Source organism: Anolis sagrei, chromosome 2 (assembly GCF_037176765.1).
Source record: "Anolis sagrei isolate rAnoSag1 chromosome 2, rAnoSag1.mat, whole genome shotgun sequence".
Classification (NCBI taxonomy): domain Eukaryota; kingdom Metazoa; phylum Chordata; class Lepidosauria; order Squamata; family Dactyloidae; genus Anolis; species Anolis sagrei.
Genome location: NC_090022.1, coordinates 110,273,196 through 110,290,891, shown reverse-complemented (window position 1 = coordinate 110,290,891; position 17,696 = coordinate 110,273,196). Strand labels below are relative to the sequence as shown.

At 40.3% G+C, this 17,696-nt stretch overlaps 1 protein-coding gene across 3 annotated transcripts in view; it reads left to right on the top strand.

Annotated features, from left to right (window-relative positions):
• Nucleotides 1–17,475, top strand: part of GABRG2 (gamma-aminobutyric acid type A receptor subunit gamma2) — an 82,164-nt gene extending 64,689 nt beyond the window's left edge. For 2 of the 3 annotated variants that reach the window (XM_060764982.2, XM_060764980.2), the window contains exons 7-10: nucleotides 6,147–6,299; nucleotides 10,964–11,169; nucleotides 14,058–14,081; nucleotides 15,782–17,475. In XM_060764982.2, coding sequence (XP_060620965.2) covers nucleotides 6,147–6,299; nucleotides 10,964–11,169; nucleotides 14,058–14,081; nucleotides 15,782–16,057 — 659 coding nt within the window. In that variant the 3' untranslated portion in view covers nucleotides 16,058–17,475. The remainder of the gene's footprint in view (nucleotides 1–6,146; nucleotides 6,300–10,963; nucleotides 11,170–14,057; nucleotides 14,082–15,781) is intronic. The other variant, XM_067463730.1, reaches the window with a different exon arrangement.
• The last annotated feature ends 221 nt before the right edge of the window (nucleotides 17,476–17,696 follow it).

The window sequence follows — 17,696 nt, the reverse complement described above, 5'->3', positions numbered from 1 at the left end:
AGGATCGGAACATCCGTACAGATACCAAGGTGTTTGTTTATAAAACTATTGTCCTCCCAACCCTGCTGTATACCTGTGACACGTGGACTGTTTATAGACGTCACATTCAACTTCTGGAACAATTCCATCAGCATTTCCTCCAAAAAAAAATAATCCTGCAAATCAGACAGACGGACAAATGTCAGCATGCTGGAAGAAGCAAAGACCACTAGCATTGAAGTGATGCTCCAATGCTATCAGCTCTGTTGAACTGGCCACACTGTTCAAATACCCGATCACCATATCCCAGAGCAGTTACTATACTCCCAACTCAAGAACGGAAAACATAATAAGTTCTTGTGGGTTTTTTCGGGCTATAGGGCCATGTTCTAGAGGCATTTCTCCTGACGTTTCGCCTGCATCTATGGCAAGCATCCTCAGAGGTAGTGAGGTCTGTTGGAAATAGGACAATGGGTTTATATATCTGTGGAATGGCTGGGGTGGGGCAAAGAGCTCTTCTCTGCTAGAGCTAGGTGGTGAATGTTTCAACTGACCACCTTCATTAGCATTTGAAGGCCTGCCTGAGCCTGGGAAAATCTTTTGTTAAGAGGTGTTAAGATGTGCCTGGTTGTTTCCTCTCTGTTGTTTTGCTGTTGTAATTTTAGAGTTTTTTAATACTGGTAGCCAGATATTGTTCATTATCATGGTCTCTTCCTTTCTGTTGAAATTGTCCACATGCTTGTGGATTTCAATGGCTTCTCTGTGTAGTCTGACATGGTGGTTGTTGGTGTGGTCCAGCATTTCTATGTTCTCAAATAATATGCTGTGTCCAGGCTGGTTCATCAGGTGCTCTGCTATGGCTGACTTCTCTGGCTGAAGTAGTCTGCAGTGCCTTTCATGTTTCTTGACTCGTGTTTGGGCAATGCTACGTTTGGTGGTCCCTATGTAGACTTGTCCACAGCTGCATGGTATATGGTAGACTCCTGCAGAGGTGAGAGGATCCCTCTTGTCCTTTGCTGAACGTGGCATTTGTTGGATTTTCTTGGTGGGTTTGTAGATTGTTTGTATGTTGTGTTTCCTCATCAGCTTCCCTATGCGGTCAGTGGTTCCCTTGATGTATGGCAGGAACACTTTTCCTCTGGGTGGATCTTCACCCCACCCCAGCCATTTCACAGATATATAAACCCATTGTCCTATTTCCAACAGACCTCACTACCTCTGAGGATGCTTGCCATAGTTGCAGGTGAAACGTCAGGAGAAATGCCTCTAGAACATGGCCCTATAGCCTGAAAAAACCCACAAGAACCCAGTGATTCCAGCCTTGAAAGCCTTCGACAATACACGGAAAACATAATGTTGATGGACAGGAAAAGAGATTTAAAGATGGACTTAAAGCCAAATTGGGGCATAGACACTAGGACTCTCACTCTGTATTATTGGGCCCACACATCAGGCGGGACACACGCTAGATCTGATTTTCAGCGCAGGAATTCAAGTGACCCAAGCCTCTACTATAGAGGTTCCACGGTTGGATCACTGTGCTCTGAGAGTCCGGTTGGAGCACGCCTACCCACCCTGCAAAGGTGCCGAGCCAATTTGGGCTCGCCCTAGGAGACTTATGAAACCCAGTAGGTTCCAGAATGCTCTGAGGGATCTGGAGCCTGCTAGCGACTCGATCGATGTGCAGGTGGACACATGGAACATCAGGCTATCCAATGCACTTGACGAGATTGCCCCTAAACGCCCTCTCTGACCCCGCCGAAATCAGTCTCCTTGGTTCACCGAGGAACTTCGACTGATGAAGCGGGAAAAAAGACTGCTAGAGGGCGTGTGGCGAGAACTCCGTGACGGAGCATCGAGATCAGCTTATGAGGCATTTAGGGAATCTTATGAGCTTGCTATCACCGAGGCAAAGTGAGTATATTATGCTTCTTTGATAACGTCTGCTAGCTCACGCCTGGCAAAATTGTTCAAAATAATTCTATCTCTAACGACGGTTCCTACCGTCCCAAAAAGCAGTGATCACGCCTCTTCAGCCGAGGATTTTCAGAGCTATTTTGCAGACAAGATCTCGCTACTTTGCCGGGACTTCCCTGCCACAATTGATACAGTGAGAGAATTTGAGACTCTGTGGCCACTTGCTGGGCCCGTCCTCGACCGGTTCATCCTGCTGGACGCAGAGGCTGTCGATAGGCTCATAGCTGCAGGTAGACCGATCACTTGCTCCCTCAATCAGTGTCCCTCTTGGTTGGTGAAATCCTGCTTGGAGGGATTACGTGACCCTCTGTTGAAGATCATAAACAGCTCCCTTGAGCAAGGAGTTTTTCCAGAGGGTTTAAAAGAGGCGATGGTCTCTCCCCTGCTGAAGAAACCAGATTTAGATCCTTCGGTTCCCTCCAGTTACTGCCCAATTTCGAATCTCTTGTTCCTGGGCAAGGTGATTGAGAGGGCAGCAGCGGAGCAGTTGCAGCAATTCCTAGACGACACAGCCAGACTAGATCCCTTCCAGTCAGGCTTCCGTGCGGGGCATGGGACAGAGACTGTGCTGGTCTCCATCACGGATCACCTTTGATGCCAGCTTGACCAGGGCGGGTCAGTGCTGCTTGTGTTATTGGATCTCACAGCACCATTTGACACAGTCGACCACAATCTTTTGACCCACCACCTTGCTGTTGCTGGAGTCAGGGGGACAGCTTTAAACTGGTTGTCCTCCTTTCTTCACAACCGTGGACAGCGAGTGGAGAGGGGAGGCCTGGTCTCTGAGAGGTCCCCTCTATCTTGTAGGGTTCCTCAGGGGGCCATTCTCTCCCCTCTCTTGTTTAACATCTATATGCGACCACTTGCTCAGCTGGTTCGAGGTTTTGGGCTTGAGTGTTACCAGTATGCTGATGACACTCAGCTTGTGCTGAAGATGGAAGGCCGACCAGACTCTGTACCCGATTGTTTCCATCAGTGCCTTGAGGCCATTACTGGATGGCTGCATGCCAGCAGGTTGAGGGTGAATCCAGCAAAGATGGAGATCCTATGGCTGGGTCAACCAGGCAGTGGGGATATCCAGCTGCCTACCCTGGATGGCGAGGCGCTATGCCCATCACCATTGGTAAAGAGTCTGGGAATCCTTTTGGACCCTCTGCTGATGGAGGCTCAGGTCTCCGCCACTAGCAGAACCGCCTTTTTTCATCTGCGGCAGGCTAGACGGCTGGCCCCCTACCTGTCCAGGGACGACCTAGCTACGGTGATCCAGGCTACGGTCATCTCAAGACTGGACTACTGTAATGCCCTCTACATTGGCCTTCCTCTGTCGGTGATCCGGAAGCTCAAGCTGGTACAAAACGCAGCTGCTCGGCTTCTTGCGGGAACTCCGATGAGATGCCACATAACACCAATCTTACTGCAGCTGCATTGGTTACCAATTGAGCACCGGATCACTTTCAAAGTGATGGTACTCACCTTTAAGGCCTGGCATGGTCTGGGGCCGATGTACCTGAGGGACCACCTCACCCCTTACCAACCCCAGAGATCCCTCCATTCGGAGGACCAAGATCCATTGGAAATTCCCAGTATCAAGACCTTGCGTCTAACAGCAACCAGATGCAGAGCCTTCACAGCAGTGGCACCATCACTCTGGAATACTCTGCCACCTGAAGTCTGTGCCTTGTGGGATTTATCAGCTTTCCGCAGGGCGTGTAAGACATATCTATTTCGATGGGCCTTTGATCTCTGATTGTTTTTAAATTGTTTTAAATTGTGTTCGATTTTAGCCTGTTTTTGTAAGCTGCTCCAAGCTCCAGGGGAGTGGCGGCATATAAGTTCAAATAATAAATAAATAAATAAATGTGTTTTCTATCCAAATCAAACACGTGAGAATTTTGCACATTTTAAATCACTAAGTAAAGCATTTTCTATACAAGAAGTAATGTTTTTGTGTATTTTTTTCTACATAGAGAAATGCTATTTCCTATATACAAAGTGCAGTTTTCCTGAGCAAGACTACCATATAAGAATTTAGCAGAGCATAAGTCCCAAACGATGAAAATTCTTGTCAGTCTGGGATTCTTCTCATCAAGTGTTTTTCAACACTTTGAAAATGTTTTGGAATATTAGTTTTTTCCTTGGATTCGCTTATTTACAAAGTCGCTGCTACCTTGATAATAGTTGTAAACTCCTTTTTTTTTTGAATAATCCAAACCTTTTATTCCACTGCAGTAGATTCTTTTTTATTGGTGAAGGTGGTGTTCAGAAAGTGGCACTGTTCCCATGAAAATTCAAACAGCTGTGCTTTTCTGTCTTCTTTTCTCTCTATGTTGGAAGGAAGCAGGCTTTGCTTGTAGCAATTCCCACTTCAATTCTACATTTTGCTTCTGCTCACATTACCTATGTATGCTCATTGAGCCTGAACTCAGCTATAACTTTTATCTCAGCCATATTGTTTTATGACAATGTCTACGACTGTGTTATGTTTTTATTATTTTTATTTGATTGATTTTAATTGTGTCTCTGTTTTTATCTGTAATTTTTGGGCTTGTCCCTTGTAAGCCCCCCAGACTCCCCTAGGGGAGATGGTAGCGGCGTATAAAATAAAGTTACTATTATTATTAGCAATAGCCATTGGTATTTTGTTTTCTCCCTCCCTTAGATGATGGGAGTTTCTGGAACTAACTCACTTATTCATTTCCCCTCCTTTGAATACAAAGAGAATTGCAGGGATTTGCTGGAAGAACCTCTTAAGGCTTTATGTTTTAGCTGGTGACTGAAAACCTAATGATATCTTGTGCGTACATAAATTCTCAATGGAAATAGTTGGACTTCCTTTTCTACTGTAGAATGTCTATATTCAATTCAAGGTTACAGAAGTGGAGTTTCACATGTGGTGCCATTGGACAAGCAGATGCACATTTGAGGGTGCATACTATTATGCAAAATTGCTATTCAACAAAAGAACTGTGCACCATCAGGATTGTGTAGGATATTTTGCTCTCCCAACAACACACTGAATGCAGTGGCATGGATTTCGGAAGTAAAGATTCACTGCTTCTAGCACACTACTGTAAATAATGCTGCATAAATGATTGGGATCTACTTGACAATAACTGAATCTTACTGTATATGGTGAATACAACTAACTCATCAGGGACTAAAACATTTAGGATTCAATGCTAATCAGGCTTTCTGGTGCCTACAACACATTTCAGCAGCCATCTGAGAAAATCCTCAAATAAAATATGTGATGAAGTTGTTAAGAAACCCAAAACATGCTATATATTATTTTAAATTTCTAGTTATATAGTCTTTCATCCCCTGTCTTGTCCTTAGTCTTGCATGCATAGCCTAGTTCAACAAAAACCTTGTTGCAACAGAGAGGAAGTCAGTGCCTGCATGTTCCCAACAATACAAAGTAGGCCCATGCATTAGTCCTGATCTAATATGCCTTGATGACACAAGTACTATCATTTGAGATAATTTAGTCTTTTTAATCTAATTAATGCCTAAATATGTGATTCCTAAACTTTGCACCACAGGGACGCTGGCTGTATGTGGGACACTCTCACTACATAAACATTGATTTCCAGAAGATTGCAAAACATAAAACAAAACAAAAAACAAAGTCTGTTGGGCATGTGAATGACTTTGTGCTGTCAATATCTTTCACCCATGATTAACAACACACATAGAATTTCTGTGAGGAAGGTGTGATAACTGCAGAATCTTTTGGAAGGAGAGTATATAAAATAATACAGTTATAATGAATTAGACCAGTTAGATCATTCATCTGACACTGAAGGATTGGGTATCTATGGCAAAGTGTAATAAGAACTGGTAAGAGAAGGGATCATCCATGCTGTTGTTCATTTCTAGCTTGTGGTGGACACAAGGTTAATTGAATCCCACTTATCTTGGCCCATTACAGTTAATGGACCAGTCATCTTACATATAGTCATACCAATCAAGAGGGTGTTCTTATGTAATTGCCAATTAGCTGACTAGTCCAGCTGGAAGGAGCAAAGGTCTAGTGGTGCAGATGGAATTTAAAAAGACAAGCTTTCGGTGTTAGAGAAAAAGATTAAATTCTCTCAAACCCACAGAGCTTGAAAGCTCTAGGGTTTCCACAACCAATAGTCCAGTTACTGAAACACGGAGTATTGTCTTGTCTAAAATATATTTTGCAGGAGATTATGTTGTCATGGCAGTCTACTTTGACCTAAGCCGAAGGATGGGTTACTTCACTATTCAGACTTACATCCCCTGCACACTCATCGTAGTATTGTCCTGGGTTTCATTCTGGATTAATAAGGATGCTGTTCCAGCCCGAACATCTTTGGGTAAGTCAGTACTTTTCTCTCATTTGGTAATATTCTTAAAATGCTCTTACATTTCCACAGGGTTGCAGCCTTTGCTTATAGACATAGACTTTTTTTTTTGTTGAGTCAGGAGCGACTTGAGAAATTGCAAGTCGCTTCCGGTGTGAGAGAATTGGCCGTCTGCAAGGTGCCCAGGGGATGCCCGGATGATTTGATGTTTTTATCATCCTTGTGGGAGGCTTCTCTCATGTCCCCACAGGAGGAGCTGGAGTTGATAGAGGGAGCTCATCCGCCTCTCCCCAGATTCAAACCTGCGACCTGTTGGTCTTCAGTCCTGCTGGCACAGGGGTTTAACCCACTGCACCATCGGGGCTCCATAGACATAAAATATCATAAATCCAGAGATTTGTTTAGAAACATTTTTCCTTTAAAGTGTACCTATGGAATTTTTTAGGGAGAAAACATTCTATGTAATTATATTCTTTTGAATCTTATTTAGGCTCCAGCTACAGAACTGTAGCATCCAACTACCTAATTTGTACCTATCATATATACTTGTACATACATTGGAAATATCTGACAAAAAAAAACCAAAACGTGATTTAACTTATTCATGGCGCAGTGCTCTAAATTATTTGTGCTCCCTGCTGTTTTGGATGTTTGAAGCATCCGAAGTATCAGTGGCCATTTTTATAGTGGCTTCCTGTATAAGTGTTGTCTGATTTCATATGATTTGCAGAGAGCCTACAGAAAGCATCTGTTAAAACAGCCACTACCATTTTGCTCTGCCCAAAATGACAATGCTGAATGCCATTCAAGCTGAAAAAGAATATGAAAAAGGAGGGAAGGGTTGCCTTTCTTTCTCCAGTTTGGGTATGGGGCAGTGGTGGGGTGAACTACTTATTTCCTGTGCCTCTTTTTGCTGCCATCACATTGAGTCCTTAACAGAGGTATTTATTCTTTAGACTCATTTATATTCCTTTTTGTGTTTGTATTGAAGTAGACATTTTAAGTTTATGCACACAGAGGTAATAACCCCACAAATAAACTGATATTCTCCTTCTCTTTAGCCAAGATTTGTTTGTCACCCCCCCCCCCCCGCTCCGCAAGTTTTATTCTGAAATTATTCATGCGTCAAAGCATGAAGTCAACAAGTATATATGGTACTTATTTGACATATTATCAGGAACCCCCAGTGCCGGCAGGACTGAAGACTGACAGGTCGGAGGTTTGAATCCAGGGAGAGCATTGATGAGCTCCCTCGGTCAGCTCCAGCTCCCCATGTGGAGACATGAAAGAAGGCTCCTACAAGGATGGTAAAAAACATCAAAAATCTGGGAATCCCCTGGGCGATGTCCTTGCAGACAGCCAATTCTCTCACACCTGACCTGGAAAAAATTGACATACTTATAATAAAATAAATAAATAATAAAAAAAACTTTATTTGTATCCCGCCACCATCTCCCCAAGGGACTCGGTGTGGCTTACATGAGGCCAAGCCCACAACACATCAATAAACAAAACATCAAATAAAACAATCAATACAATACAATTCATATAAACATAACAAAAATAAGCAATAAACAATCAACAGTGACATGCAAACATGGTAAAAACCAATGGCTGGGCTAAATGTAATAGATTAAAATTAAAATAATGCTGACGTGACATGAGCATTTTTAGAGAGAATTGAGGGAATGCAGTTAGTCCTAGATCAATGGTAAAGTGCCTTTTGAGGGCATATTGCTGAGAGTTTCCTTATTCTGGGAAGGCACATGGGAACAACCACGTTTTCAGGCTCCTCCTAAAGACTGCCAAAGTTGGGGTATGTCTAATGTCACTGGGAAGTGAGTTCCAGAGTCGAGGGGTCACCACTGAGAAGGCCCTCTCCCTCGTCCCCACCAATCATGCCTGCGAAGGAGGTGGGAGCGTGAGCAGGGCCTCTCCAGGTGATCGAAGAGATCATGTGGGTTCACAGAAATGCGGTCCCAAACCGTTCAGGGCTTTGTAGGTCAAAACCTGCATCTTGAATTGGGACCAGAAAATGAACGGCAGCCAGTGGAGCTCATTAAACAGGAGGGTTGACCCTTTCCTGTAAGAAGCACCAGTTAATAACCTGAGTTACTGATATATTTAAAAGAATCCAAAAGGCTACTTTTTATTATGCTGTTGCATTAGGATCAAAATGTCTTGGTGTCCCAGTTGTATTGTATTATTCACTTTCTTTGTGAATTCAGTAGCTCCATGGTGTGAAAACAAAACTTGTGTTAGGCACTTGAGCTGTTGTGTGTATTACAATCTTGTCCTCAGATAAAATAGAAAATTCAGCTCTTTTAGTTCAGGCAGTACTTCATATGAATGTGATCCTGTGTGTGATAAACATTGCCATTAACAATATTGTGACACTTCTTGTACCTCAGGGCAGACTTGAGTGAGATGTTTACACGGTCAGTGGTCATACATAGATCTTAAGTAAAAGAGAGCTATTTGGAAGCTCAGTTAATCAATATTTATAAATGCTTGGAGAGATTTGGGGGGAAAAGCGGCATTTGCAAAGACCCAAGGGCATTATTATGATGTATTACTCACCTTGACCAGAGGCACTGAAATACATGCTTGCCTTTCTCACAGGAATTTCACATATATCACAATTTATAGGCAAAGCTATTTGCCAACCCTGGCCAATTGAATTGAAATGTTGGTTGTTGTCATTTCCATAATCATAAAAAAAAAAGAAAATCTAATTGGGAAGTAGACGGTTAATCTGGAATTAAATAACAGGGATTCAAATGAACACTTTTCCACATTGATTCATATCTAAGAGAGAAATTCATAAAATCCAGGCAGTTCTTGCTAGCTCTGGTTCAATGTGTGAACTGGCCTCATGCCTGGCATGTGTAGACTGTTAATGTAAGTAGGAATCTTGAGCTAATCAAGATTCCCTCCAACATGGAAGGAGCCAGAATTAAATGACCATAGTTACAACCCATGTTAAGGGTGGCTTTGATAAATAATATTCTGTCATTATAAATAGAAGGTAATGGTTTCTGTGGCTTATCCACATGGACTGACCTAAAATATGATAACATGAAAGAGGATAATTTGAGACTGGCCTGTGCTAGACCAGCATAAAAAATTACTTATTTACAATAGTTTCCTACTGTAATGTGATCTCCTGCAGTTTGACAGATCTCCCCACCCCCAGAATAAATCAGGCTTAATTCGTATGCTGATTTTGCATTTGTACAGTGTCCTTCGGTTTGTTCTGTTAAGTATGGGAAGAAGTGGACTGTGTGTCCTGCACAATAATATTAGTATGAAGTTTGGTACTTTTTAAACAATTTATTTTTCAGCCCATTGGGGCTATACAACTCATCAGTAGTGCATGTGCTTAATTCATCTTGAAATTCATCTTGAAATGGAGCTTCAAACTCCAGCAGCCAGACAACAAACACCAATAAAAATGCACATCAAGTAATAGAAAATAAAAACTTACAGTAAATAACGTAATACAATTTGAATTCAAATAAAAACAACTGGTGACAACACAACAATAAATTGAAGTTAGAAACGAGCTATACAAACTTATAGTAAATTAGAGATGAAGAGACAGATAAAGAAGAGGATGGAGTATAGCTAGGGGGAATTCTGGCAGATATGTAGCTAGGAAATATGGGAAGTGGGTACCATTTCAAAAATCTCCAAGAGGGAGAAATCAGAACTGAATAATATAAACATTCATGCATTTGATTAACTCAACCCATATGCACTTCAGACAAAAAAAAATTGAAATTGTACCATAGTTTAAAAAGTAAGGTATGGCAGGGAAAACCCATAGGAATCCAAAAACATGTTGGCTTCTATGAACACACTTCTGGACCTTCACAACATGACTCTTCCCCTTAGAAGTTCCTTGTCACGTGTTCAGACAACATACAGAAAAATAGCAATGCCCTGTTCTAAAACTGGTCCAAATCTGTTCAGCCATGCTAGTTCAACTCTCATGCTTAACATAGTCAGGCTGAAGATCTCAAGAGGGAATCTGGTGGAAGCAAGTCCTTGATTATAGCCCTATTAGTAATTCCTGAGGGCATCCCAGAATGCTAGCAATCCTCTGGTAGAGCAGGAGGAGCTGGAGAAATAGTGTGTGCCCTATAGACTGCTTATTTATGGTTAAGCAAGAAAAAGAAGATTAATTTTGGTTTTAGAAGGATATAGTGACTGGCTGGGTGTTCTCCACCTTTTTTTTAAAAAAAGAAAAATACAGATGCTATACACAGATCCTCCCCCAATAAGGTTCAGCATAATAAGCAGATTAATACTTAATGCTCTGTGCATGTGGCTTTTCTTAATAGTGGCTGTTAATGTTTGAATGCAAAGTGGAAGTCTCTCATGACCAGTAGTTTTTATCAAGTAATTTCCATGCTTTGGCGGAGATAGTATGATTTTCATGTTCTTATCTTGGTTGGAAGGGCCCTTACAATGAGAAAGAAGAAAGGCTGCCAACTAACTGGTTATTGTGTCATAGGCCAGTTAATTTATTTAATCAATGTGTGACCCCCTGGATGAACTTATTGGTTGCATCTTATGTTTTCACATGAGACTGTCTCAACTTTTATTCATGTTGCACTGTAAGTAATTCATCTTAAAAACAACTTCATTTTTTAAAAATTGTCTCTCCTTAGGTATCACAACTGTCCTGACAATGACTACTCTTAGTACAATTGCTCGCAAATCTCTTCCCAAGGTTTCTTACGTGACAGCAATGGATCTGTTTGTATCAGTGTGCTTCATTTTTGTGTTTTCTGCACTGGTGGAGTACGGGACTCTTCATTATTTTGTCAGTAACAGGAAGCCAAGCAAGGATAAAGACAAAAAGAAGAAAAACCCTGTATGTATTTTGTTACATCACAGACTATGACATTGTTTTAATTTTGTTTTCCAGACAGGAATATTTTTGTAGCCATATTGTTGTGTTCCCATTAGCTCCCAATGGGACATGTTTAAAGCATCAAACCCTACAAAGTATACACGCCATAGAAAGGAGGGTGCAGGTTAGGTATCTTTAACATGCTTTAATAGTATACAATATAGTTCTTGTTGGTTGGAAGTAATGGAGCACATCATGACCATAACTGAATAACATTTTTTCTGCCAACACCAATTTATGTCATGTTCAGGCAGAGCTGGGACACATCAAGAGCCATCAACTACATTGTGTTATCAGCAGCTTCTTCTACCCAAGGACCTTAGTAGATTTTTTGTCCCTTGTGGTTATCATGCAACGTGACCCATTCTTTTCCTGAAATTTTCTGAATCCTACACTTATATTGAAAGCTGAAAGGAATGGGATCAATTCGGTTACCTCCATTTGTGATACCTCTCCCATATGGGGTGCACTTTGAAGCCTAGAAATACAATATGGATGTTGTTATTTTAAATGTTGTAAGATGAAATGTCTCTTCTCGTGATTCTCTTGTCTCTCTTTATCCCCTTCCCCTTCCTTTTCCCTGACTGAACTTTCCATTTTGGTCCCCCCCCCCCTACCATTTACCATTTTAGTTTGGGGCAGAGTGTAGGAATAACTGTGACCCCCAAGATTCTGGACATTGCACTCATCATACTATATCATTGTGCAAACCGTCTAGAATGTATGGGAAGTGAAGCTTGATAAGTTCTAGAGGGCCTCAGATTTATCAGCTTCACATTATACAATCTTTTATGACAACACTGCAATAACACCTCTATTAGTACGATAGTATTCACATCTCTTAGGGTGAACCTGTACCATAGAATTAATGAAGTTTGACACCACTTTAACTGCCATGACTTAAAACTATGGAATCATCAGCACTGTAGTTACAACATCTTTAGCCTTCTTTGCTAAAGAGTGCTGATGCCTCATCAAAATACAGATCCCGTGCCTCCATAGAATTGTGCCATGACGAATAAAGTGGTGTCAAAATGCATCACTTCTACAGTGTAAATGCACCTTTAGTTAGTTTTGCCTGAATGCATTTGTACTTGAGAAGCCTCATGTTTAGAATAGTTGCAGAAAATAATCAGCAAATACTAAAATCAAAACTGGTACAAAAACGTTTCTTGGCTTCAACACTGCTGTATTTTTATTGTTTATTTACAGTATATGGGCATTATCTTTAAAATCATTTATAGGACAATCTTTTAACAAGTCTTAAACTCAGGATGACAGGGCAATTCTTCAGGGAGATAGATAGGGTGAGACAAACAGCATCTTCTACACAGGCCCAAAATCCATGATAAGTAATGGGTTTAATGGATGTGTCCAAATGATGCCTCCAGTAAACCCAGATTTATCCAAAGTAAACTAGGTTTTCTCGGTTTGCTTTGGATTAATTAAACACCTCAATAGATCTAGACCTTAATGAAAGGTCCGAGTTTGTTGAGGTGCTGAGCCTGTGGAGACTGACTTCTGGGACTGCTTCTGCAGTCCTGGGGATGAGTTCACACAGCTATTTCTGCTTCTTCAGGCTACAAAAACATCAGGAGGTAGGAGGCATGGAGGAGAAATTCCCCTCCTCCACATTCCTGATGCATCATTTCCTCATGCCAGAAGACCTGTAGAGAGAGGCCACACTGCCAGCAGGCCTCTCTGGTAAGTTTTGTTTGACCCATGATGCCATCTAGCCACTCCTCCCAGGGAAACCCAAGGTTTGGGTGAGGGATGATGACTGAAACCCAGGAGGAAGCAGGTTGCTTTAATTCCCCTCCTTCCTCTTAGGTTTTAGTATAGTGTAAAAGGGCACTTAGGCAAAGGTTTGTGAAATCCTTAAATCAGACTCACACTGTCTGGTTAGGGTTCGTGTGTCTTATTTTTTCTTTGTGACCCCATACTCCCAATTATATCTCTTTGGTCTATTTGGGAGGATAAATAAATACACCAGCCTCAAAGCTGGCATAGTTTTTTCTTGGGAAAATAGGTAGTTCTTGCATACAATATATTCAAAATATCCAGCTCCCATGTGCCCGTTTTGCAATTACAAGTGTCAGAGAACCAACAGTGGAGCTGAGAACCAACAGTGGAGCTCCTCCTCTGTCCATGGATGTCCTTATTGTGCATGGGGAGGGAGACCTTCTATGCCTCTTGTCCCTTGAGGTGCCCTTTCAATGAATTATATGATTGCAGCTTTAAACATGTAGGTTTTTTTCTTTAAAAAATCTTCTGTTTGTTTTATAGGTATTTATTTCAGTTCTACTTGTTTTACCTTTGATAAACTGCCTTGAAATCATTGATGAAAGGTGGTATGTAAGTGTTCTATATAAACAGAGTTCCTTTTATTTATTTATTTTGTGATTCATTGGTGGAAAAGCATGGATGAAAATATGGGCAGTGGACTATGGTTTAGAAGCCTTGAAATGGTGTCTCTTCAAGACTACTGGGTCTTTCTCCCCAGTAGAGGAAGAGTCATCAAACAGAGCATTTGAATGGCTGGCCCACAGCGTGTTTTTATCCCAATTTGGAAATCATGCAAATCACAGGATCCTTTGTTATCAACATGTTTTAAAGTGGAATTTCACTATTTATATCTTAGATCCTTCTTATATAGTAGCCATTTTTTCAATTAAAGTTCATGTTGAAAATTCTATCTTAAATCATTTTCTATTTCTTTTCCTCCCCCAAAATTTGATATAGTTTAGAAAAGTATCTTTAATTCATGCTGCTTTTGTCTCCTTCCTCCCCTTTTTCCTTTCTTTAATTTAAAAATTCTGATTCTCTTTTCTCTGTCTACAAAATCAAAGCTTCTTCGGATGTTTTCATTCAAGGTATAATATTTTTGGTATAGAAATCCACTGCATGTGACTGCTGAATTGAACAAATAGAGCTTCAATATAGATTTTTAGACATTTCTGCATTCTACTTGGAACAGCCTTGGTGTGAAGTAGAATGGATCACATTTAGAAATTACCATGATGTAGATTCAGCAGCCTAAACACCAGTTCACTAACGTTTTGAACTTAGAATAAGTTCAAAGGATTTTAACATGTTTGGATCGCATGAATGAAGAGAGCCTAGTAGTATACCCCAAACATCTGTGTTGCTCTCTTTTAGTTTATCCATGGGATCCAATCCAGCTACACTGAAAATCCACAATAAACCCTTTTAGAACTCGGTTCTGAGTCTTAATTATCTCATTTGAAGACATGCAAACTCTATATCTATGTAAGATCTGTATGAAACAATGAAGTACCATTTGGATATATTCTCAATATTGTTCTTATGAAAACTATTGGAGTTTTGAAAGGGTGCTTACATGTAATGCTATCACTAGGTCTTCAGACACGCTATTCAAAGTGACCAATACAAGTAGCTGTATAACAAATTCAAATATCCATCGTTTAGAAATGAAGATATCTTTTTCTGGGTTTTAAAAAATATAAATTCATGGTGAATTAAATGATTTTTAAAACTAATTTTAATCATGTTTCTATCTCCAGCTTTCATTTTAAGAAGCTACTCTTTTTTATTGCTCATGTACTTAACTGCTGCTTCATGCAGCATGTCCACCAAAGGATCAGAAAAGCTTATTGGTAAAACAATATTCAAATGATTATACATACAAATGCTATTCACTGTGTTGGCATTTATGAAGCTTTTGGTTGGTGAACAGCTTATTCAAAGTTGCATGTTATCAAAAATACATAGTATCAGAAATAACCATCTAACTTACATTCAAGTAATGTATCCAGTAGTATCCCCTTACCCTTAACCAGTTTTAGATTTCTACTTATATAAACATAAAGCATCAATTTCTTCACTTTTAAATTTTTATAGTGCTAATTATGATTGCTTCACTATGTCAAGTAATCTTTGAACAATGAAAAATGAATCAAGTGCATTTTAGGCTATGTTCATATTTGGAATTATACCCTGCTAAATTCCTACATTTATGGAAATGTGAATTCAAAGCACAGACACTGGGCTGTAGGTCCTCCACTTTCTGGGATTTAAGAGCCCCATGAAAGTGGGCAAAAACAAAATGGAAAAAAACATTATTTTTTTAGAACCTCAGATAACACTTTTTTAGGAATCTCTAGGTTCTCCTGTATGGTCAGATTCCACCAGAATATGATCATAGAACTGCACTGGAGGACACAGAGATTCCTTGAGAGGTGTTCTCTCTGGAACTCTCTATGTTCTCCAGTGTGACGTCATTTTCTTAGTGTGACCTAAATATTCATAGAGAGAGCAACTTAATCGAAACAGCAAATCATTAAAACCACAAAAGTTAAACCCACAAATGTGGAGGGCCAACTGTGTATTGTTCCAATTAAATTCAAAGTGAAATTTCTTTGTTAACATCCTTATTAATATCCTTAAGAATTTGGGGAACCCCTCTTTTGTCCATTGTGTAGAGTAGCACACTTTCACAGACCAAATACTAGTATAAATAGGACTGGCTGAAAAAAAATGCAATCATTCACTCTTTTCCTTTTTTCCGCTCTCCATGGCTCATTTGTCCTAGGCACCTACAATTGATATCCGTCCAAGGTCAGCTACTATCCAAATGAACAATGCCACACACCTCCAAGAACGGGATGAAGAATATGGGTATGAATGTCTCGATGGCAAGGACTGTGCAAGTTTTTTCTGCTGCTTTGAGGATTGCCGAACAGGAGCATGGCGGCATGGGAGGATACATATTCGCATTGCCAAAATGGACTCTTATGCCCGCATATTCTTCCCCACTGCCTTTTGTTTGTTTAACCTGGTCTACTGGGTGTCCTACCTTTACCTTTAAACAAGCAGAAAGGAAATTTGTGTCACAAGCCTTATTCTCAAAAAATGTATGAAATGGTTTCCTATACTAATTTGCTCAGATGCCATGACTTAGTGGCTGTAGTGAACATGTGGACCAACAAACACAGGGATGTTCCTGCAAGTTGGAGCCACCACCTTCTCTTCAGTTTCAGGGAGTATGCTGCAAGTGCACCAATATGCACACACACAGCATTCCCTGACATGGATGAATGAGGGCAGGTGGGAACAGGTCAACCCTGGCTCATCTAAGCTGCATTAAGCGCCAGACTTTCATGGAACTTAGAACAGCTTTATTACACAGTGGTTTCAATTCCTTAGTGCCATAATTCAGTAAATATTAACCATAACATTGTTGGGCTACTGTAAAATCATTATGGCTTGAATGCTCTCATACTATATTTTAAGAAATTTGATACAGGCCAAACCAAGTATCAATTAGAAATCCACCAGAGAATGTGTGGGATAAGGCCCTCACAAGCTCAGTGTTTGAGTATTACAATTTTAGCTATCAATAGTCATCATTTATAATTAAGAAAGTGAAAAAAACACTGTATAGTTTGTTATCATTGATTATAAATATGTGATATATTTGGCCACTGTGGGCTTTTCTTTTTGGAAGAGTCATCTCTCAGTTCAGACCACGCTAACTAAGGGGGAAAGAGTTTTTTCTTTGCACCTGAATAAAAATTGTGTGCTTGGGTGCCCTCCTGAAGAGCGCATGTACAAATGCTGTAAATACTCCACTACCTTGTAGTGCTTGGGTCTAGTGCATGAAGACTGGGGGGGTCAGGGGCAAACTAAATGGAATGAAGGTACCATATTCAGTATTGTCTTTCATTCTGTATCCCTGATTTTGCTACTGTAGCAGAAAAATACTGGTAAAAATCATCTTGTTTTTCAAGCAGAAAGACCATTACCACCATGCATGGGAGATTTGGACGAACAGTGCAATCCATGAGAAGGTAGACAAGCCTTAAAAAGTTGACCAAAATGATACCCATTTCATGGTACAATTCAGTAAGGCCAATATAAATAATACTTTAGTCTATAGCTTAGCTCCAGGTGTTAGCTGCTGTTTTATTCCTCACTTTCCATGTCAACTGAACCTGCAATTATTCTGTATGGCAAGATTGGCTGTGGTCTTTTGAAGCATTTGTTTGTAGTGAAGGGATTTTTCCTCACTCCAAATGCTCATCATTTGTACCTAGAATATGTTTGCTGAGATGCACGATCCATCTGAATGAACTAGAACTGAATATTGTTCTTACTGTTTGCTTTTCACATATACATTTGTTTCCCAGGCAGAAGCTGGGACATTTTCATTTGTTCCACTATATGGACCATACATTTGTGTGATAATGTTAGTGCTCCTTTTGTTTTGTTTTGTTGTTTTTTGTTTTTTTTAAAAAAACTCCCTTCTCTCTCTCTCTTTCTCTTTCTCTCTCTCTCTTTCTCTCGGGTCTCTTGGTTGTTATGTAGTCTATCACAAGCTAAAACATAGCATAGCAACCATTTTGAAACAAAAATGAAAGGGGGGGAATTGTCTTTGTTAATAAACAATATCTGCATAGTATGTGTGCTTTAAGAGACCCAGTTGGGTGAATTGTCAATGTCATTTA